At 52.0% G+C, this 22,780-nt stretch overlaps 1 protein-coding gene across 1 annotated transcript in view; it reads left to right on the top strand.

Moving 5' to 3' along the window:
* The window catches only part of ADARB2 (adenosine deaminase RNA specific B2 (inactive)), a 139,287-nt gene extending 116,745 nt beyond the window's left edge, over nt 1-22,542 (top strand). The window contains exons 9-11 of the mRNA XM_030321231.1: nt 6,415-6,596; nt 20,502-20,680; nt 22,366-22,542. Coding sequence (XP_030177091.1) covers nt 6,415-6,596; nt 20,502-20,680; nt 22,366-22,542 — 538 coding nt within the window. The remainder of the gene's footprint in view (nt 1-6,414; nt 6,597-20,501; nt 20,681-22,365) is intronic.
* Nucleotides 22,543-22,780: the final 238 nt, after the last annotated feature.

Genomic DNA, 22,780 nt, shown 5'->3' with positions numbered 1-22,780 from the left:
GGGTGGGCCACAGCAGGTGCACTGGGCTGGATGGTAGCCTCCAAAAAGATATTCCATGTCCTCACACCCAGAATCTGCAAATGTGCCCTTACAGGATGGGACTCAGGTGTCCTCACACCCGGAACCTGTGAATGTGCCCTTACAGGACGGGACTCAGGCAAGCATGAGAGGAGGAACTTACCCTGGGTTATTCAGGCTGGTTCTAGATCCTCATAAGAGACAGGCAGAGGGAGCTGGGGACAAGGAGAGGGCACACAGAGGAAAATTCCATGTGGGGGTGGACACAGAGGCTGGAGTGACATGTCCACGAGCTGAGAACACCAAGGATGGCCAGAAGCCAGCAGAAGATCCAAGAAAGGTCTGGCACAGACTCTCTCAGAGCCTCTGGAGGCTGCACAGCCCTGCCCACACCTTGACTTCAGTGTTCTGGCCTCTGGGACTGTAAGAAACCCCCCGGTTTGTGGTGTGTGCCACAGGGCCCCAGAAGACCAGAACAACCAGGTAAGAGGCATTACTCACTCAGACCAACTCATTTGCTCCTTGGAAATTATGGAACCAGAGAAAGTCATAGTAAAGTCAATTCCCAAAATGCACCCTTCAAGATCGCCATGGTAAAGCCTGGGTGTAACTGCGGGAAATGAGTCGTTTCACTGGGTCAATGAAAGCTGACCTTCAAAACCACAAGTTGACGTTGCGTAGCAGCACAGCAAAGAGCAGTGCAACTTCCCTTCAAAAAGATCAAACAGCAAACACTGCACGTCCGCGAGACAGGAGGGACAGACGGCACCAATGCCACTGCCATGGTGCACTGTCCTGAATGCGGGGTCTGCTCGTCCGCCATCTACAGCCTCGCCGACAGGCAAACGCCCACCTCCCAGAAGGATAGGCAAACCAAAGCCATGCTTTTTGCCTTTGCCTCTGAGAATCCAAAGTTAGCGGCACATAAAAATCTAAATCTTCTGGAACTAATGTTCCTTTAGATATGGTTTCTAATTTTAAGTACCTGAGCTTGATTATTGATCACAATGTGTCTTTAAATGAACAGATTAAAACTTTCTCCATAAAAATGAACTGTAAAAAATTATAGCTGTTCTCTGGGGAGTGAGGCACTGTCTGACTTCTAAACTTAGATTCCAGATGTGAAGAGTGCTTTCTCTGTGTGCCATGCCACCCTCCCCACCTCCCCACCCCAGCCCCCCATCTATGGCTGCGTCCCCCTGCCTCCCCGTCCCAGCACCCCCCCTTCCCGCCCCAGCCCCCCATCTATGGCTGTGCTCCACCCCACCCATCTATGGCGGTCGTCTTGTTGAAGTCTCACCAGCCTCACCAGCTCTGCAGAAATCAACTGGAGGTGTTGGTCATTTTCCAGTCTCGGAATACAGGTCCTTGTAAAATAGGTGCTTCCTAGATACCCAACCCCAGAGTGCTTGCAGCCTGGTTTAACAATCCTCTCGCACCTCCTGTACCAGAGATTGTGTGGTAACCTTACTATAGCTTCTGCACCAGTCTTACCTAATCTCTAGTGATAAATTCAATACTATGGATCCAACAGAGAAGTAGGAGCAACAGTCAGGGACACTGTGTGTCTGCTGCCTCCACTGCTTTTGCAACAACAGCTAAGGCAGGCACACATGTGAGTATCAACCCACCATCCACAGCCATCCACCCCAGGACGCTGAAAAGGGCTGAGAAACTTGGTTTCTGCAAAACAAGCTAGAGACCTGGTTGGCCCACAGGAGACAATACCAAGAGCGTGTTGGCAATGTGGCAGTACAGGCCAGACCACAGACATCTCATGAATAGTACAGATGTTGGCTGGACGTGCTGGGGGTCCTGGTGATGGGGCTGAGAGAAGGACACTGGGCCCAGGGACTTGAGAAGCAACAGCCTTGAGCACAGGCCTGTGCAGAAAGAGCCTGTGTGGCACACGCAGTGTTGGAAGCTTCTTCACCTTACAGTTTCCATCTTCACAAAAGAAACAAAAGATATTCCCTAGAGTAAGTAACATGTGACATTTGTCCCCCAGGAGCCAAAGGGCCAAATGCACCCCCTATAAGGGGGGTCATGGAGTCCAGCTCTGAGAGTCAGCCAGAGCCCCAGCACAGAGCCCACGTTCGGCACTAGAAACCCCACACACCCTAGAGACCGTTGCCCCCCATATGCAGAACTTGTCAGCACCAAGAATGGAATGACCTAGTCACAGAGCTGCTGTCTGTCTGGTGAAACAGTATACCAGTTCACAGTATACCAGTCTGTCAGGGGCAGATGGAGCCAGAAATGTGATGTCGAGAGGGAGGACACTTCCCAGGTAGGTTTCAGAGCACAGAAACAAGACACCATGTGAAGCAGAATTTCTTCCAGCTGAAAACACAGAAGCGGCACGTCGTCCTGACCCCAACCTGACCTCCAGGGCACCTGTGTCCCCTACGTCTGCAGTCAGAGCCCACATCCACTGCACACGGTCCTGCACTGTCCGGGCTACCATGTCGGTCGCCATGACATAACCAGAGTTCCTGAGAGGTTACTGGGAGCAAGGTCACCTGGGAAAATGCAGTGGGTTGCACAAGGCTTGTCCACTGTCTGTAACAACCACCCCCAAACCTAGTGGCCTCAAACGAGTCATTTGTTCTGTGTGCAGACCTTCAGTGTGGGGGACGGGGGCTCAAGAGGATGTCTCATTTGGGCTCCATGGGGTCAGCCAGGGCAGCTCCCTGGGGCCAGAGGGCCCCCTTTAGATGGCACGCTCACATGGCTGGCCAGCTGGTGTTGACGATCCGCTAGGAGCTTGGCCAGACTGTGGGCTGAGACCGGGTTCCCCTTCATGGACTCCTGGGCCGGGATCCATAAGGAGATGGTCCTGAATCCATTTTGAGTTGATTTGGGGGTATGGTGTCAGGAAGTGGTCTGGTTTCATTCTTCTGCATGTAGCTCTCCAGTGTTTCCAGCACATTTATTAGAGACTGTTCTTGCTCTGTTGTGTATTCTTAGACCCTTTGTTGTAAATTAATTGACTGTATAAGCATGGGTTTATTTCTGGGCTCTCCATCCTGTTCCATTGATCTGTGTGCCTATTTTTTATGCCAAGTAAGTGTATGTCTCTGATGGTACTTGAAGACGGTACCACGGACCTCACTGTAATTTTACAGAGTTACATCTCCCCACGGGGCCACATCAAGGTGGCAAAAACAGTAGGCAAGGACCCCAACTGTCCACAGTATGTAACAGTCATCACCATCCTGTCTCATGTGCCAGGCACACACCAGCGGTGACCACCTGAGCCAGGGCTCAGAGGGCTCACCCCTGCGACTGTTTCCGCTGGTCCTTAGAAGCCACAACTTGAACTGAGCATGGAGACGACATCTCCTGGTGAAAGAAATGCAGCTTTTCCCAAGGCGCTGCCTCCACTTATCTCTGGTATTTCCGTATTCCGTGATTGACAAACAGACAAAAAGATATTTATTGAGGGATTATCTATACTGAAAACCAGACAAGGGATTTTTTTTTTCTCTGTCAACATTGCAGAAATATCAGCTGTTTGAACAAAAGGAGAGGTATATTCATTCGATCCTGGACATTGAAAATTCCCCAGTTTATGTTCAGGAAGACATTTGGTATTATTGATCAGGTTAGCTGAATGAGTTTAAACTCCTATAGCCAGATAAGAAGAAGGCTGATTTTCTCTTTATTATAAAGGTTATTGAGAGGGAACTAGATATAGAAGGTATTTGGGTTTTTTTTGACGATCCCACAGACTCAGAACCACTTGAATATGTTCCAGAAGTCTGTTCAGCACCAATACTTGGATGGCCCACAGGATAGCGCTGTCTCTTCCGGAAGTACTAATTTTCTTGTTCAAGACTTGGCTTATTTCAAGCAAGCACTTTGTTATCAATGGGGGAAATGTCCATTTACCTGCTTTTAATTCATAAGGAATGTTCAAACTTCACTAGCGGTCAGAGAGATAACAAGACACCACTTCAGCCGCCTGCGTCCCGGAGCGCTTTGCCATCCCATCAATGGCGACCTGGCCTCGTAATTGCGATTTACTATGTCTGTGACCCTTGCTGCAAGAGCGTCTCCCAAAGCAGGAGATCCTACACGTGGGTCAGGAGTAAAGCATACACTTAAAGCACAAATACTGCACACCTCCAGAGTGAAAGGGATTACTCACTACATGTGCTGTCTCTCTGTTTCTTGGCGTACCTTCAAATCTGGGAAGGAGGTATTCGAAATCCCAAATGAAGTGACTCTGTTGAACTTGTCCTCACTTTCTGGTGTGTCCTTGGCCCTGCCCAGAAATACAGTCTCAGATTTAAGGGAAGGAACCCAATCCCTCAAAAACATCAGTGTTCCTTCCATGGAAAGTTCATGTACCTCCTCTCCGGGATTTTGTGGGAATTCTGTAATTCATCAGTGAAAAGTGAGGGAAAGGCAGCCTCCCCAGGGCCCCAGCTGGTGTGCCCGCTTGTACAGTCAGGTGGGAACAGAAGCCTGGGCAGAGGCGACATCATCAAGTGAAGGGACTCCTACAAAGTAGTGAGAAGTACATGTGCGGCCTTCAGAAATGTGTGCTCCTTCAGAACTTTGCCACATGTACTTTTTAAAATTAGATAATAGCGGGAGGGAGGGGAGGGTGGGTGATGGGTATTGAGGAGGGCACCTTTTGGGATGAGCACTGGGTGTTGTATGGAAACCAATTTGTCAATAAATTTCATAAAAAAAAATAAATAAATAAATAAATAAATAAAAAAATAATAAAATTAGATAATAGCTAGCTAGCTAAATAGATGATAGATAATAGAAAGATACATAGATAGATAGATAATAGATGATGGATACGTTGATAGATGGATAGATTGATAGGTAGATAATAGATGGATGATAGATACATATATAGATACATAGATACACAGATATCTCCAAAGGACAGCAGTTTCGGGCCTTTCTAAAAGAAATGATGTGACTTACAGAAATGACCACAATTATTTTTTAAGTGAAGTTACGCAAATCTGATGGACTAAAGTAAATGTTTCATAAAACCAATGACTGTTTAAATTGTAGGACTAAATTGTTTGTATATAAATATTACCTTTTATATTCCATTTGAGTTTTATGTAGATGAACACATTACTTTAATGACCCGCGTTTGCGGGGAGAGCAGGAGACTCGCTCTCTCGGTTCCCGCCCGCCAGATGGCTGCCTTTTCTTGCATGAGATTAAAACATGTCTCTCATTCACTGTGATGCTTCTGAGGCAAATTAATATCGCCAGCTAAATTGCTTGTGTTTTCGGAATAAAATTTAAAGAGAACTTTTTAAAGCGATTGGTGTCACAGGTTCTCGGAGCAGATTGCTCTCCAGGTAGGGCATGCTGGTTTTGAACATGCGGTAATTAATGGAAAGAATTCTGTGTTAATTGACTGCTTCAGGAAAGGGAAATATAATGACTCCTTATTAATCGTGAAAAGAAATGTACAGCGTGGAGGCACCACGGTAATTGCTCTAACAGCGGAGAAATGTTAATTAATGAAAAGAACAATGATGTAAGAAATTAGCTGCATAATGTCAGCCTCCGACGGAGGGTGGGTTGGGTTCGAAACACGTTATTTACAGTGGAAACCACAAACCGTTGCCTCAAACAGATACATGTAACCTTGTACCACCCAAGTTTAGGGGGAAAAGTCTTAAAATGCTGCTGTCATCTTTGCTTGCAGAAGCGAAAACACCTGCCCGGGGCTATATTTATGTCACAGGAGAGCGGCCTTGTCCTTCATGTCTGCTCTGGGCTTCTAAAACCACAATCTTCCTCAGAGCAAAACAGGGCCATTTATTGATGTCATTTAATTTCCACACAACAGGTCATTCTGACTGCTGAGGACAAAAGGAGGAGAAAGCATTTTTCCCTAAACTGAAATAAGTAAACTCCCTTCTGATATTTCCCTGCTCACGTGAAGAAAAATTCAGATTTACTTTGGGGATACTGTCTCTCTTTTTTTTTAACCTAATTTCAAGTCCCTGAGAGAGTATGTAGCTTCCAGTCCACCTAACAACTCATTTTCCAGAAAAGGAAGCCGCGTTCGTTAAAATGCAGAGCCCCCCATCAGACCCCTGCACGGCATTGAGGGGCTCAGAACCATCAGTCGCCCAAGCTGGGGTTGCTCCCGGCCCGTGTGCCAAGGAGCTTGTCCTTTGGCCCGCTTGATGGGGGGGTCACAGCCCCCACAGCCCGGGGCCGAGGGCAGGAGGGGAGGGGGTTCGCACAGCACCCCCAGGTGGAGGGCTGGCGGGGGGGGGGGGGGGGGGGGGCTCTCACAGCCAGTGCCCTATGGGGAGGGGAGGAGGGAAGGGAGGCTGCTCTGGGGGCGCGGAGGGTACCCACCTTCGGGGACACCGCGCTGATGCCCTTTCCTTCCAGGTGGAATGTGCTGGGACTGCAGGGCGCGCTGCTCTGCCACTTCATCGAGCCCGTGTACCTGCACAGCATCATCGTGGGGAGTCTGCACCACACCGGCCATCTCTCCCGGGTGATGAGCCACCGGACCGAGGACATCGGCCAGCTGCCGACCTCCTACAGGCACAACCGGCCCCTCCTCAGTGGTAAGAAAACCCTCCCCGGAGACGCGCACCCACGCCCTCCCATCGGCCCGCCCCACGGGTCCTTACTCGGGCACACGGTGCCCATTTTGGCCAACGGCTATTTAAGGCTCAGCGAGCAAAGCTACAAAGATCCGAAAAAATGAGAGGGTCACGGTGCATCCCGCGGGCAGGAGTGGGCAGCGTTCTGAGGGGGGCACAGACCAGGACTCAGCGCACCACCTGACCACTGTAACTAGGGGTCTGCGGTGCCCACGCGGTGAAACGCCAGCTTAAGGCTTAGACTGGATCACCTGGGAGAGAAACAGGAAAATTAGAGGCGTTCAGTGCCGCGGCCCAGAGCTGGGCCGGAGATTCACTCCCAGGATTCTGAACCTTCTCTAAATGACATTATCAGGGTGATAATGGTGCCCCACGGGGTGGGAGTGGGAGCGGGCACGGTTCATGAGCAGCGCTCTATGACATTCGGCATGGATTTAAGAAAAGATGCCTCCACATTTGTTCATTCTGCACACCGACCACCGACCACCGACCACCGACCACGGGCAGCACCTCGCACCTGCTGCCCCAGGAAGAGCCTGGGGCTGGGCTGGCGCGACCAGTCAGGTCCCCGCTGCGTTACACGTGAGATCCCGTTCTCAGGACCCCAGGCCCCGAGCCAAGAACCGCCTCTCTGTTGCTGAGGGAGGAGGTGTGGCCCTCAGGCAGCAGGTCTGAAATCGGCCTGGGTCCAAAACTTGTGTCCCCTGTCCTCCTATCCCTGTGACCGTGTTAGAGTCCGGGGGCTCCATGTGTCCAGGGAGGGAGCCTTCCATGCAAAAGTCTGCACACTTCATCTGAAACGGGGTCCCAGAGTCTGTCCAGGAACGCAGGACAGTCACCGTCTTTCAGGGACTCACCTTTCTCTGCTGGTCCCCAGGGCCGCTCCTTTGTGGCAGGGGGTCCATTCTTCACCACTGTCCCAGGGGCCGAGGTAACACGATCAGCAAGGCAGGGTTTCCTCAGCACCATCCTCGCTCGAAACCCTGTGCCCAATACTGCAGGGCCCTTGACTCGAACCAGAACCCATTCCGGGCATTGACGGGCCTGTGGGCGGTCTTGCCGGGGGGCGAGTGCCTGAGGGGCCCGGTCTGCACAGAGCGGTGAGGACACAGCACTCGAGTCTCTTTCTGGGAGCGGCTACACCGCCAACACGAGGGAAGGACACTCAGCCACTCGTCCTTCTCAACAAACACGGTGCACGACGCCTCATCACACCAACCGTCTCCACGTCACAGGTGTGGGAAGAGGCTCCTAGAAATTCAGTCACTTGCTGCGATGCTCCATCCATTGACATGGGGCAAGGATTCGAACTCGGCTTGACTACAGAGCTAAGCTCTTTCATCTTTCCACACTGCATCCCGTGGCCCGCACCATTTAACTGATGCCCATATTTTTAATCCCATAAAAATTAATAATGCAAAATGGGAGCGGCAAACCAGCCCAGGGCTCACACAGCCCTGGAGGCTCACTGCCAGCTCACCCGGCGTCAAGGTCTATGAAATCACATTTTTTTTTTAAGTTTATGTATTTTGAGAGGGGGGGATGGGGAGGGGCAGAGAGAGAGAGAGAGAGGGAGAGAGAGAATCCCAAGCAGGCTCCGCACTGTCAGTGCAGAGCCCAACACGGGGCTCGAACTCAAGAACCATGAGATCAAACCTGAGCTGAAATCAAGAGTGGGACACTTAACTGACGGAGCCACTCAGGTGCCCCACATTTATTATTTTAAAGTTAGTAGGTTCAGGTGTAGTTCAGTTTCAACCTCTTTCTTTTATTTTTCCTTTTTTTTTTTTTTTTTCCTCAAAATGGCAAAGAATATTTACTTCTTACAGTTGAACTGCCAACACAGCTCCAGAGCGGACCCCAGGAGATCTAGAACTACTGGTTTGGTGCTCAAGTCCAAAATTCCCATCTCGGGGGCGCCGCAAACCACAGTGAGGTTCTTAGTTCCTAAGTAACTGTGAGAGAACTCCGATCTGTCCGCACGGGTGTCACGTGCCATCTTTTCCCAGGCTTCCAGCTCCTTGAGTGGCCTCTCTCCTCTACGTTCATCTCCCAGTGAGGAAGTTACTTAAGCCCCATGAGCACAAGGAATACAGAAAGCAAATCCTTACCAGCCTCCGCCAGTGGCTGCTTTTCATTCATCCTTTGGGTACCACACAATACTGCCGGCATCCATTCTTCTGGCAATGCTTTTTAAAAATCCTAAGTTCGGGGCGCCTGGGTGGCGCAGTCGGTTAAGCGTCCGACTTCAGCCAGGTCACGATCTCGCGGTCCGTGAGTTCGAGCCCCGCGTCGGGCTCTGGGCTGATGGCTCAGAGCCTGGAGCCTGTTTCCGATGCTGTGTCTCCCTCTCTCTCTGCCCCTCCCCCGTTCATGCTCTGTCTCTCTCTGTCCCAAAAATAAATAAACGTTGAAAAAAAAAAAAAAAATCCTAAGTTCAACTTGGAACATGTACACATAGATGAAAACAGGAATCGTGAATTATAAGTGTGACACAAGTGAATTTTTTTAAAAATGTAATTAGAGAAATTCAGAACACCTGAAATCATCACGTGGCAAAGCGCCTGAGACCTACGTGAACCCCCACCCCGCCATCCAGAGGGGTAGTCACCCCTATTTACAACCAGGACAGTGACTAGACACTTCAGTCTATGCTTAGATGCCTATTTAAAATACCATTTGGGGTACCTGCGTGGTTCAGTCAGTTAGGCGTCCGACTTCGGCTCAGGTCACGATCTCACGGTTTGTGGGTTCGAGCCCCACAATCAGGCTCTGTGCTGATAGCAGGGAACCTGCTTCGGATGCTCCACCTCCCTCTGTCTCTGCCCTTCCCCCACTCATGCACTTGCACTCCGTCTCTCTCTCTCTCAAAAACAAATGAACATTAAAAAAAAAAATACAGTTTTTATTATTGCCGAGATGCAAAGAAGCCCACGCCATCCATGGTTTCTCACCTACATGCTTTTAACTGCAGTGACTGCATTGCTCTGATGGATATTTAAAAACCAATCATCCAAGTTTTGAAAGGAAATCATCAGGATTTTTTGCAACAGAAGAGAGAGAGAGAGATCTTATATAAGGATGATAATGAAACACACTCAAACAAGCACATGAAATCTGCTTGAAGATTCCCTCAAGGTCAGTTTGCAAAATTGCCCAAGAAGATGAAGCCCACATATTAGTGAAGGAGTCCTACGTTTAGCTAGGGCTCAATCAGTTCTGGGTTAATAAGAAGCAGCCGAGCTGAAAAGATGCCCTATTGACACGGTTATAGGGTGTACTAATGTCCTCCAAAGAGATCTTGAAACATTCTGCACAGACCAGCCTATACCTACGGGCAAAGCACCACAATGTGGACGTCCACACCTCGGCTGCTGAGCAGCCCGAACCCTTCGGCAAGAGTCACGTCACCAGGTGGGAGCAACCACCATAAAGGAGCTTGCCTTTCCCGTTTCTCTGCATATTCGATATGGTGAAAAAATGGTGATGATGACAATCAATAAAAGTCTGTGCTCTGAATACTCATCTTTTTACATAAAGTGACATACAAAGTGACTTTGAAGCCTGTTCTTCCAGACCGGGGGTATGGTGTGTCTGAGCTTCCAACCTCAAAGCTGAAGAAAAATAAGTTTATTTTTCTTCATCAAGAAAAAGAATCCCAGCCAAGGCGGAAAATCTGGGTGGAATGCACAGGTTCTGTATTCCTCTTAACAGCATATTTAATGGATCTGGTTTTCAACAATGAGCCTTCGTAGTCCACACTGAAGATAAAACTTACAATTAGTTTTACAGCCCATGGCAAGGTCTTGGCAACGAAAATGATATCCAAGAGATGGACGCAGGGAATTGGATGTCAGAACCGCGAGTTCTTTCGGACCCCTGGTTCTTGTGCACGTGACGGAAATCACAGGATCGTGATAAGCAGACATCAGTTGTCTCCCTTCCCAGTGCACATCTTCCCAGAAGCGTAAAAATGGCTAGCTGGCATGTCAGAGCCTTTTCAGACTCCATGTTTCTCAAGGAGCTGAATGTGTTGAAATGTCTACCAACACAGTCTGTAAATCCTGCCCAACACCACCTGCTGGTTGCACTCCAGACACCTCTCTTTAGGGAGCGGTAGTGGGTGGGATGGAGGAGGAGGTCTGTCGCCATGCATAGCCATGCTTTTGTGAGTTCCAGTCTCCAAAGTATTGTCACTCAAGCTGTAGAATCTGACGGGGAGAGCTGCGCCTCTTTAATTCAGGAGAAATTTCTAAAGTCAATGGTCATTAATAGTGTCTTGCAAAACAACCCAGTGGGGTAGGAGCAAACATTGTCTTTTATGCAGATGGTAACGAATTCGCAGTATTATTTTTATACTAAAATAAACACTGGTTTATTATGGAAAAACCTACAAATTTTTCATAAATGTTTAGGATAAAACACATGAGCTTAAAAGTGTATCTGAGCAGCTGCTTTGTCTTGGGGTTGCTAGAAGTAGAAATTTATCTCCTGAGCCCTTGAAGGAACCTTTGGTAGAAAAAGATTATTATAAATCTTGCTAGAATAATCTAAAGGCAATCCTAATATTTTTGCCTAAAGATTGAAATGTTAGATTCAACAAATATTTAATAAGACATTTCCATAGATTAGCACTGATCTCCCCCTGCAAATCAGATGGCACATAGCTTATGATAAATTTACAATTATAGAAAAACCTTGTTTTAGTTTTCTGGGGAGTTTTTCCAAAAATACTTGTATATTAGTCAAGTTACATTTAATTTCCCCCATGATTTTAAGGAATTCGTTCACCAAAGTATTTGAACACCAACCTTAATTCCATTGCTCTTGAAATTTTTACCCTTTAAGGCAAATACTTCCATTGTCAATACATTTCATTTATGCAAACATCAAGAAGTTGGTCAACATAATCCATACTTACTTAATCATTCAACAAATATGTATTGATTGCCTAGACATGCCATGGACAGTTAGTTACACCCTGGGAATGCAGCAGTGAATGAAACGGTCAAAAACCCATGCCCCAGGAAGATTACATTCCAGGGGGGACAAAATGAAAATGCTTTGCAGAAAAATAAAGCAAAGAAAGGATTAAAAGTGAGCTTTGACCTTAAACCAGAGGGTGAGGACAAACCTCACTGGGGGTGACTTTGGAGCAAAATCCTGCAGGAAGAGAGATAATGTGGGGAGGGGCTGCCAGGGAAGAGCCTCGGGGCCAGAAGCAGGAGGAGAGTCTCCAGGGGGTTCAGGACAGAGGCCAGGCTTCTGTGGATTAAATCAGGACCAAGTCTGAACCCAGGTAAGCAGGCCCTTGAGGGGTTCCCAGAGCAGTGTGAAACTGTCTCCATTCCCAAATTCACACTGAGGGAACCCCTCTAAGAGCTGGATCAAAATAATGCTACAAAAAATATGGAAATACAACACGGGCACAGAGCAAAAACTAACCAGGCATGGGAGGAGACAAGACCACTTTAACAAAAGCCAGCAGGCACAAGAGTGGGGAAGGAGTCAGAGCTGCAGAGATCACTGTTCTCAGATGCAGACTCACCAGCGAAAAAGAGATGTGAAAAACAAGGAGGGGTGCCTGGGTGGCTCAGTCAGTTGAGCGTCTGACTTCAGCTCAGGTCATGATCTAACAGTGTGTGGGATCGAGCCCCCCATCAGGCTCTGTGCTGACAGCTCAAAGCCTGGAGCCTGCTTCAGATTCTGTCTCCCTCTCTCTCTGCCCCTCTCCTTCTCTCTCTCTCTCTCTCTCTCAAGAATAAAGATTTTAAAAAAAATTTTTTTAATGAATAAAAATTTTTTTTAATCTTAAAAAAAATAAGAAGGAAAATGCAAGGGGGAGATAGAAGCCAAAAAAAGAAAAAAAAAAAGAACTGAATAGGAATTTCAGAAGTAAAGAAAATAAAACAATTTGTGTAACAGTGGATAGGTTGAATAGCAAATTAAACACAGCTGAGGAGAGAATTAGTAAATTGGAACATCCCCCTGACAAAGATCCTGAATACAGCAGAGAAACAGAAAGAAGGTGCATTAGGTAGGGTTCTCCAGAGAGCAGAACCAATAGGAAACAGTATATTCATTTTCCTACTAGAAAAGAGGGATTTATTTTAAGGGACTGGCTCGCATGAATGCAGGGACTGGCAAGTCTGATCTCTGCAGGGCAGGCCAGCAGCCTGGAAATTCCAGCAGGAGATGACATTGTAGCTGTGTCCAAGGATAGTCTGGAGGCAGAACTCCTTCCTCTTCAAGGAACCACACTCCTTGCTTCTAGGGTTGTCAGCTCATTATATGAGACCCACCTTCATAGTGGACAGTCATCGCTTTACTCCACATCTACTGATTCAAACATCAGTTACACCTAAAAGTCCCTCACGGCAACATCTGCCTGGTGTTTGACGAAGCAACTGGGCACCATAGACCAGCCAACCTGACACATGCAAGTAACCATCCCACTGGGAAAATACAAGCCAGGTCAGAGACGGAGTGAGGAAGTCTGACGTACCTAAGACATAACCTTTAAAGAGGCAATAACTAAGGCAAGAAACTCTCCAGGACAGTTGAAGAGCATCAAACTACAGACCTAAGATGCATATTATGGCCCAAGAAGGATCTTCTTAAGTTCTCCGCTCAGCAGTGAAATGGCTTATAAATACATACATACATAAAATCTTTAAAAGCGGTCAGAAAATAAAAGAATAACACAGGGGAACTAAGACTAGTAGCTGGTTCTGGGAAGATAAAAAAACAATAAAACAGTATCTTTAAAATGCTGATAGAAAATGAATCTCAACCTACAATCCTAGACCCAATAAAAGCATTCTTTAAAAATGAGAACAAGACACCACTGTGGACAGACAGACAGAGCTCTATCAGCTCCAGCAGACTTGTGCTGCAGGAGACATTAAGTGTGTTATTGGGGCATAAGGAAAATGGTCCTCAATAGATAAAGTCAAATAAAAAGTGATGAAAATAATCTGCATTTTTACCAGTATAAAACTTGCCTTATTTTGGATACCATAGCAGTGAAAGATGCATAATATGAAGGAAAAAAGTGACCATATTCTGCCAAAGTCCCCTTGTCCCATGTCCTCTAAAGCAATGACAATCCTTATCAGTACCAGGAACCATGTCATTATCAGGTTATAAAGTGAAATATTCAAATTTTTTCCTGCCACAGAGGAAATTTCACACCTTTCAGAGGGTCCTGTGGGCCCATGCATTTTAAACTATGCAGACCACAAACCACAGTCACTATGTGCACAGACAAGGTCACATTCCTATTGACTCCAGGACGGGAGTCCCTGAAAATCTGTGGGGAAAACTCTCACTATAAGAAAAGGTTCCAGCTCCCCAAGCAGGTGACCCCGGAACCTTCCAGTAGAACTCCCCAGCAACGGCATACCTTCAAGCAGTGTGCACACACACCCTAAACCTCACCAACTGGTCAGAGGAGAGGAGGCAAGGGAGGCCGCAGCAGCCCGGGTCTTACCTGTGTGTCCCCTCGGGCTGGCAGGAACCCACGAACTGGACAAGCATCTCGCAGCAGTCCTGCACACTCTAGCACATTCCCTACACTCGCCCGGAAACGTGCTCTATTAGGACAAGACAGTAGCTGTAAAATTACTGTCAATTATAATGGTGTTCGTGCTAATGAAAATGAATAAAAGGACATTAATACAGCCTTATTAGTTACTCCAAATCTGTAAGTCGGCGTTAAATACCCCTAGCTCCGCTTCCCTTAGAAGTGTGGTGTGCGTGTGTGACAAGTGTGTCTATGTGCACGTGCAAGGGATGGCACGTGGGCAGCCAGCAGTGTGTAACACAACAGGGCCTGCCAGCGGACTCTGCTGTATCAGCCATGTCACAAGACTGGACGCAGTGGTGCCCTGAGACACAGACGGGCCTCACTTCCTGTCAATGTCACATTCCTCAGTGTCTCGTGTAAACTTAATCTGGAGAAAGGGAATCAGATTTTAAATACATTAGGCCCACTGGCTATCTAAAGACATGCTGCGCTCTCTCTTACGTACTGCTCTTTAAAAAGGTGTATAAGGGTTTTCTCCAAATGAGGCATCTTTTCATAGCTAGATAAGCCATTTCCACAGATGATGGAGGATTCGCCCCCACTGCTCTCAGTGATGGCGGTCATAGTGGTGATGGGGCAGCACTAATGGTGGTGGTGACTCCAGTAACTGCAGCAGTGGCCATGGTAACCGTTGTCCTGACCGTGGCGGTAATGCATGGTGGTGGTTAGCAGGCTAACTAACCCATCAAAAGGCCACACTGCTGGTAAGTGACAGACATGACATTGAACGAGGTCTTCAAGTTCAGCCTATTCACACGACTGTGGACACTGAATGAAATGTCAAACAATCTCCATGGAGACCCTCTGTATATTTGCCACCACGGCAAAGTATTTGTGTCACAGGCTGGTGGAGACCTGCTTGGTCTCACCGGTATCCGCTTTAAAGTAAAATACTCGTCTAGGACATTTCATAAAAGATGAATGGCCTGCATATGGTATGGCACAAAGACAAGCCAACAGAGGCCGTGCATGTCCATGCTGATGGAGAAAGAGTTTGGGAAGATGAGGTTCTTTCCAAGATGGCTGGGAATAATTACTACAGATTTCACTAAGGAAGAAGGCATCGGACCTGGTCCTCACCCACCTGGCGACCAGCTTTCAGGGACACCTCTTCTCTCAGCCTGTCTTGGGCTTTCGCCTCCAGGGTAACGCCGGGGTACCCTGCCTAGTCACACCTGCCAGCCTCCAGGACGATGCAGGGATACATTGCTGTCGTCTTCCAGCCACCACACTTGCTGGCAGGTGATCATAGCGGCCAGGGGACTAACACAGTGCTGCAGTGTTGACCTATAAAATCTCCGGAGCGGAAACCACAGTGAAAAATGCAACACTGTTCCTATGTTACCACACAGTCAAGGCAGAAGTCCCCCAGCATCCACGCTGGGTCCGTTTTATTTTGAATTATTTTTGTTTCTGGATGTGAAGGTGCAGGTTTGCAGACTGGCGCAGGTAGTCCGGGCTGAAAAATACGAAGAGTCCACGTATGTGCTTGCAGAGAGACCCTGTGACCTTGGACAGAGGTCATCTGTACACAGTGCTGGGTTCTCCACGTGTTACTATTTGAGAGGACCTTCTCCTGGAGCACAGCAGGCACAGGCTCGTGCTTTCACTGCTCAGAATGTAAAGCTCTTCCCTAAACCCTAACTGGGACAGGGGCCCATGTCGACCGGGACCTTCCTCTGGATGGAGAGCTCTGATGAGCCGCCAGGAGGCAGTTCAAGCTGTGGATTTGGGGACAGAAGGTTATGCTATACGTTCTAAGTGATTGGATCTGGACGATGTGCCAATGAGTTGTCATCTCAAGCATGATAACAAAAGCCAGCAGTAGGCGGTGATGCCCATGACTGTAAATACATTGTGCACTTGAACTTGAGACTTGATTTTTACCTTCAGTCATTTGACGACTGCTTCCGGAGGAATGATCACTTCCAGCCGATGGGAGGAAAAATAAAATGCAGACCAGAGTCTCCTTTCTGGGCCTGAGCAGTGTGTCTTCCTCTAACCATACCATGTGGTCACATCTCTGCCCGGCTCCAGCGCTCGCAGAAGCACGCCGTCCTCGGCCTGGAGAGGACGCTGGACGAGCCCCTTCTCTGGCCCCAGTCCCCGCGTGGCTCCTGGGAAGCTGCTGGAAAATTATGAAGCCGGCACGTGATGAATGAGCTCACTCAATGCACACGACGCTCCTTAGGAGGCAGGTGATCGCAGCTCCCCCTGGCTGCCATGAGTTAACAAAAGCCTGGCCAACAAGCCGGCAGGAGCCTGCTCAGGCTCAGGGAACAGAGGGCAGGTGGAAGGGCACAGAGCAGGTGGAAGGGAACAGAGGGCGGGTGGAAGGGAACAGAGGGCAGGTGGAAGGGAACAGAGGGCGGGTGGAAGGGCACAGAGGACGGGTGGAAGGGCACAGAGGACGGGTGGAAGGTCACGGAGGGAGGGTGGAAGGGCACGGAGGGCGGGTGGAAGGGCACGGAGGGAGGGTGGAAGGGCACAGAGCAGGTGGAAGGGCACAGAGGGCGGGTGGAAGGGAACAGAGGGCGGGTGGAAGGGCACGGAGGGCGGGTGGAAGGGCACGGAGGGAGGGTGGAAGGGCACGGAGGGTGGGTGGAAGGGCACAGAGCAGGTGGAAGGGAACAGAGGGCGGGTGGAAGGGCACAGAGGACGGGTGGAAGGGCACAGAGGACGGGTGGAAGGGCACGGAGGACGGGTGGAAGGTCACGGAGGGAGGGTGGAAGGGCACGGAGGGCGGGTGGAAGGGCACGGAGCAGGTGGAAGGGCACAGAGGGCGGGTGGAAGGGAACAGAGGGTGGGTGGAAGGGCACGGAGGGCGGGTGGAAGGGCACGGAGGGAGGGTGGAAGGGCACGGAGGGTGGGTGGAAGGGCACAGAGCAGGTGGAAGGGAACAGAGGGCGGGTGGAAGGGCACAGAGGACGGGTGGAAGGGCACAGAGGACGGGTGGAAGGTCACGGAGGGAGGGTGGAAGGGCACGGAGGGAGGGTGGAAGGGCACAGAGCAGGTGGAAGGGCACAGAGGGCGGGTGGAAGGGAACAGAGGGTGGGTGGAAGGGCACGGAGGGCGGGTGGAAGGGCACGGAGGGTGGGTGGAAGGGCACAGAGCAGGTGGAAGGGAACAGAGGGCGGGTGGAAGGGCACAGAGCAGGTGGAAGGGAACAGAGGGCGGGTGGAAGGGAACAGAGGGCAGGTGGAAGGGAACAGAGGGCGGGTGGAAGGGCACAGAGGACGGGTGGAAGGGCACAGAGGACGGGTGGAAGGTCACGGAGGGAGGGTGGAAGGGCACGGAGGGCGGGTGGAAGGGCACGGAGCAGGTGGAAGGGCACAGAGGGCGGGTGGAAGGGAACAGAGGGTGGGTGGAAGGGCACGGAGGGCGGGTGGAAGGGCACGGAGGGAGGGTGGAAGGGCACGGAGGGTGGGTGGAAGGGCACAGAGCAGGTGGAAGGGAACAGAGGGCGGGTGGAAGGGCACAGAGGACGGGTGGAAGGGCACAGAGGACGGGTGGAAGGGCACGGAGGGAGGGTGGAAGGGCACGGAGGGAGGGTGGAAGGGCACAGAGCAGGTGGAAGGGCACAGAAGGCGGGTGGAAGGGAACAGAGGGTGGGTGGAAGGGCACGGAGGGCGGGTGGAAGGGCACGGAGGGTGGGTGGAAGGGCACAGAGCAGGTGGAAGGGAACAGAGGGCGGGTGGAAGGGCACAGAGCAGGTGGAAGGGAACAGAGGGCGGGTGGAAGGGAACAGGGTGGGTGGGAGGGCACAGAGAAGGTGGAAGGGAACAGAGGGCGGGTGGAAGGGCACAGAGGGTGGGTGGAAGGGCACAGAGCAGGTGGAAGGGAACAGAGGGCGGGTGGAAGGGAACAGAGCAGGTGTGGAAGAGCAAATTAGGAGCAAAGGCAGGACTGGAGCTGTTTCTGACTCCTGAGTCAACACAGATCTCACCCCACATTTCCCACGTCTGGGAACAGAGACTCGGTGATGTAGAACGTCATCACTGGACCTAAAATTTCATTTCGTTGCAAGTAGTCATTAGTGGGACTATTACAGTTGGAAATCGACGATTTTTGTGTGTGATTCATGGAGCCGCTGTGACTGACAGCACAGGCCCTTCTGTGCCTCGGCACACACCAACGACCTGGGCCCCGCCTGCAAAGAAGGGGGCTCAAGGGCTGGTGGGGAGGAGGGAGCTGCCTGTCTGCAGTCAGACTCCTGCCCACTGCCGGCCCCTTCTCTCTGTGCACGTCTGTGTGTGCAGCTGGCAGACAGGGCGGCCCCTGGTGAGGCCAGTGGCCAGCGTGTGGCCTCCCTGCCGGGGCTGCTCTCCAAGCAGGTGTCTGTGAGCTGAGAGCCGGCAGCAAAGCGGGCACTTTCCACAGCACAGAGGACACGGAGGGAGCAGGGAGGTCTGATGGCAACATCCATCTGGGACTTGGAGACTTTCCCCCAAGTCCAGAGCGGTGAGGAGACCCAGGTGACGATGCCGGAGCCCTGGGCCTCGGCGCTCAGTCCTGACTGTTGTGGGTGTCCCCCCACCCCCCCCCCCCGTCTCGGGGTGGAGGGACAGACAGCAGACTCTGGAGCAGGCTGGCTTCTCTTTGTGGCTGGTCACTCCTGACCTTGGCCACTGCCTCCCTCTGCCCAAGGGGCCGCCTCGCTGCCAATGTGCCAGATTGTCCCCCTGCCCAGCTCTCAGTGTGGGCAGCTGCCACAGGGAATCACTTCAAGGAAAGGGAACAAGCTGACATGGATGGAATTAGCCCGGGCGCCTGGCACTGCCCATCCGTGACCAGGAGAAGGTCACCGGGTGACTCTGCTGTGGACTCAGGCTGCTGCAGCAGCAGGTGCAAATGCAGACCAGTGTGTGCCGAGGGCGGGCGGCCCCTGGATGGTGCGTGAGACTGGGCGCAGCGGGAGGGCCCCGGGTCTGTAGCTGTGCGGCTCCAACAGGGCGTGGGGTGCAGGGGGCGCCCCCTCCCAGGATGTCTGCTGCAGGCCCTCAGGGGCCAGACTGCTTCCCGACGCCAGGGCTTCTCAGCTCTGGGACCCCCACGGCACAGGTCACTAACTCGGCCCCCACCCTTCCGCCCAGGGTGTTCAGGGGAAGGAGCAGGTGGTGTGGTCATGGAGGAGAGGACAGGCACACCAGAGGGGCAGGCTCTGGAAGGTGTCCCGAGGAGGGGCAGCGGCTGTGGGAGCGATGGGAGGGGGTGGGGGGCTGTAAACTGAAGCAGCGGGAGTTGGGGCCCCTCCTCCATCCCGCTGAGTGTGGCAGGCTGTGCTCCCCACGGTGCTGTGCACAGAGCGGGGGCACCGTGGGGCCTTTCCTACCTCGTGCTTCACGCTTCTCCCCTGAGGTCACGCAGGGTGGGAACGAGCAACCCTCAGGCGGAGGGCAGGGCAGCACATTCTAGAATCCTTGGATGGCTGGGTGGAAAGCCCTCGTGTTCCCACTAGCAGACTCCACGCCGTGGGCAGGACACAGGCCAGGCAGAGGCCAGACGCCCGATGGTGCTGCCCCCGAGGAGGGTCACCGGTGCCCCCTTCCCTGATCCACAGTTGGCTGTGTCCCAACTGAAACCAGCTCACAACCTGATACGGGGAAACTCTGGAGGGAGGGCTCCGTGGACAACCCCGGAGGCGCTCTGCACAGGCCGGTGTCGCCCGTGGCACTGCTTCCGGGGAAGTCATGGGGAACATAGCTAGAAAGACCCGCCGTCATCCTGAAATTCCTAACAGCTACTGAACGCGGGGCCTCATGCTTTCGTTTTGTGCGGGGTCTTGGAAGTTCTGCAGCCGGTGCTGTTTCTGGACCACCTTGCTTGGTTAATTAACTATCCTACACTCTTGGCTCTGTCGTTTTCATTAGTTTTTTTTTTTTTTTTTTTTTTAAGTTTACTTATTTGAGAGAGAGTGGGGCAGGGGCAGAAGGAGAGAATCGCAACCAGGCTCTGCACTGTCAGCACAAAACCCAGCGTGGGGCTCGATCTCACAAACCATGGGATCATGACCTGAGCTGAATCCGACAGGCAGACACTGAAGCCACTGAGTCCCCCAGATGCCCCTGCATTAGCTTTTTAAATCTCGTCAACCAAACTACAAACCTCAGGGCCTGATACCATTTACAATTCCTGAGTTAAAATCCACAAGTCCCGTGAGAAAAGGCACCCCACACCCGCGCAAACCCAGACCGTTTGGCCCTCGCCTTTCCCGCAGGAACCTAGTGGCCCAGAGCGCTGACACCCGGCTGTCTCCCGGTCCCCCCCCCCCCCCCCAGGTGTGAGCCATGCCGAGGCGCGCCAGCCTGGAAAGTCCCCACACTTCAGCGTGAACTGGGTGGTGGGCAACACCGACGTGGAGGTTATCGATGGCACCACCGGCAGGCGGAGCTGCGGGGGCTCCTCGAGGCTCTGCAAGCACGTGTTCTCCGCGCGGTGGGCGCGGCTTTACGGAAAGGTAATAGTCCTTGGGGGGCGGCTCCCAGTGACCACGGGGAGGGGCCCACGGAAAGCCGTCACCTTGTCTGAGCAAGAGTGGCACGTGGCACGAACACCGGCTCCCATTCCGTCTTCTCCCCCCCGGGTGCCCGCGGCCACTCTGCGCAGGGCCCGTGCCGGCAGCAGCCGCAGGGCGAGAGGAGGGGCCGGCGGCTTCGTGGAGGGCATCGTCAGGGAAGTCCAGAGGAAGCCCCTGAAGTTGGTATGACTCCCAGTTTAGGTGGAAGGAAACTGGGTGGTTTCCCGCGAATGCCAGGCGGAAGGTGAGAGCTCTCCCCGCGACCCCCAGGCTGTGCGTGTCTGCTGCAATTCTGAGCTTCCTTTCTGCTCGATAACTGTATCTACAGACTTCAGGTTGAGATCTACAGATTTCCACATGCTCCCAATGCATAGCAGGCCGCGGCGCCAGCAAACAACGCGACAAAATAAAACACACAGAAACCAAACAGCAGAAACGCTTCAAGCGGCTGGGCCGGCTTCCCCACACTTCTTCCTCCCACAGCTCCACACAGCAGTGACAGCGTGGGGAGGTCTCCCGGCCAGCGGAGCAGGACAGACACATTGACCCTCAAGATAAACGTTCCTTTCAACTCAGAGGGCCCTGGAAGTTGTGCGTGTCGTCCTTAGCAAGGCACGACTTCTGTGGCTGCCACGAGCCGCCGACGGGGACCTGGCTCTGCCCTGACCGCCCTGACGGCCTCACGTGCCTCTCTGTCCACTCAGGGCACCGTCCGTGTCTCCCTGTTCTGCACAGAGGTGGGGCTGTGTCAGAGCACATCGCTTTGTCTTCCTAAAGGGCCCTTTGCACCCGCTGCGGGGGGGCTGCCAGCCAGTGGGCAGGCCGGTCCCCCGACTCCCTGGAAAGCACACAGGGGATTCGGGCCTCCCGCCTCAGCGCGCCACACCCTGGCCTCCCCACCTCCCTGCCTACACTAGCCACAAGGCCCTGCCCAGTACCAGCTCAGAAACCCAACAGAGGAGACAGCCTGCTCCCACCGAGTTCCTGCCTGGAAACCCACCCATCTCGCGTCTGTGCAGTGCTGCTTCGGTGCCCATGAACATCCCTGGGGGACCATCCCCACCCCAACATGGGCCCCTGATCCTTCCCCCAAAAGAAAAATACACAGTGTGTCTTCTCAGTAGCAGGTGAACTATAGGGCTATTTTGTTTGCTGGGCACTCCCTCCACGGAGCCCCAGGACTGCCGGACGGAGCTGGCTGGCCACGGCAGTTACTCTTCTGATCCTTTTTCAGATTTAGATGAAATATTACTTTGTCAACAGGTAAATTAAGGAGAACGGATATTTATCTTTTGTTAAGAGCTTTCCTGGTTAAGACTGACCTAATATTGGATATATTTAAGGCATGTAACATGACATTGGATACATTTATAACATATATAACACACAGCATCAGATACACTGAGGGCGCGTCACATGGCATTCTGAGGCACACACACTGAGAACCACGACCATGCTAGCTGACAGACCGTCACCACATGCGGGGAGAACACTCACCTTAAGAAGCCCCTTTTGGGCAAACTTCACACACGTGTCGCTTTCCCGTCTCCTAGTAAGAGAGCGGGACAGGCGGCCCAGCTGGTGCGAGCGTCTAACCCGCTCCCTGTCTCGTTCCTGGCCCACAGCTGAGCACACGGATTCCGAGCCACGGAGACACGCCGTCTGTGTACTGTGAGGCCAAGCGGGGGGCCTGCACCTACCAGTCTGTTAAGCAGCAGCTGTTCAAGGCATTTCAGAAGGCCGGGCTGGGCACATGGGTGAGGAAGCCGCCTGAGCAGGACCAGTTCCTACTAACCCTCTGAGCCACCGGACCTGCGGTTCCCGGAGCGGAGTGGGCGCCCGGGCAGGGCGGGGTGAGTGCGCGTGCGTGGGGCGGCAGGCGGTGCTCACCAGCTCTTCCTGCTCATTTCCCCTTGGTGTTCCAGAAGCACATGCGTGGCCAACGTTCGACGGGCAGCTAGACTCAAACCGGGAGCGTACTGCTCCCACGTTGTCAGAAGCCGGGCGGCCCCCCGACCTGGAGGCGCAGGTGCAGCCAAC

Source organism: Lynx canadensis, chromosome B4, assembly GCF_007474595.2.
Source record: "Lynx canadensis isolate LIC74 chromosome B4, mLynCan4.pri.v2, whole genome shotgun sequence".
Taxonomy (NCBI): Eukaryota; Metazoa; Chordata; class Mammalia; order Carnivora; family Felidae; genus Lynx; species Lynx canadensis.
The sequence above is the reverse complement of the archived record's forward strand: the minus strand, read 5'-3'. Positions and strand labels throughout refer to the sequence as shown.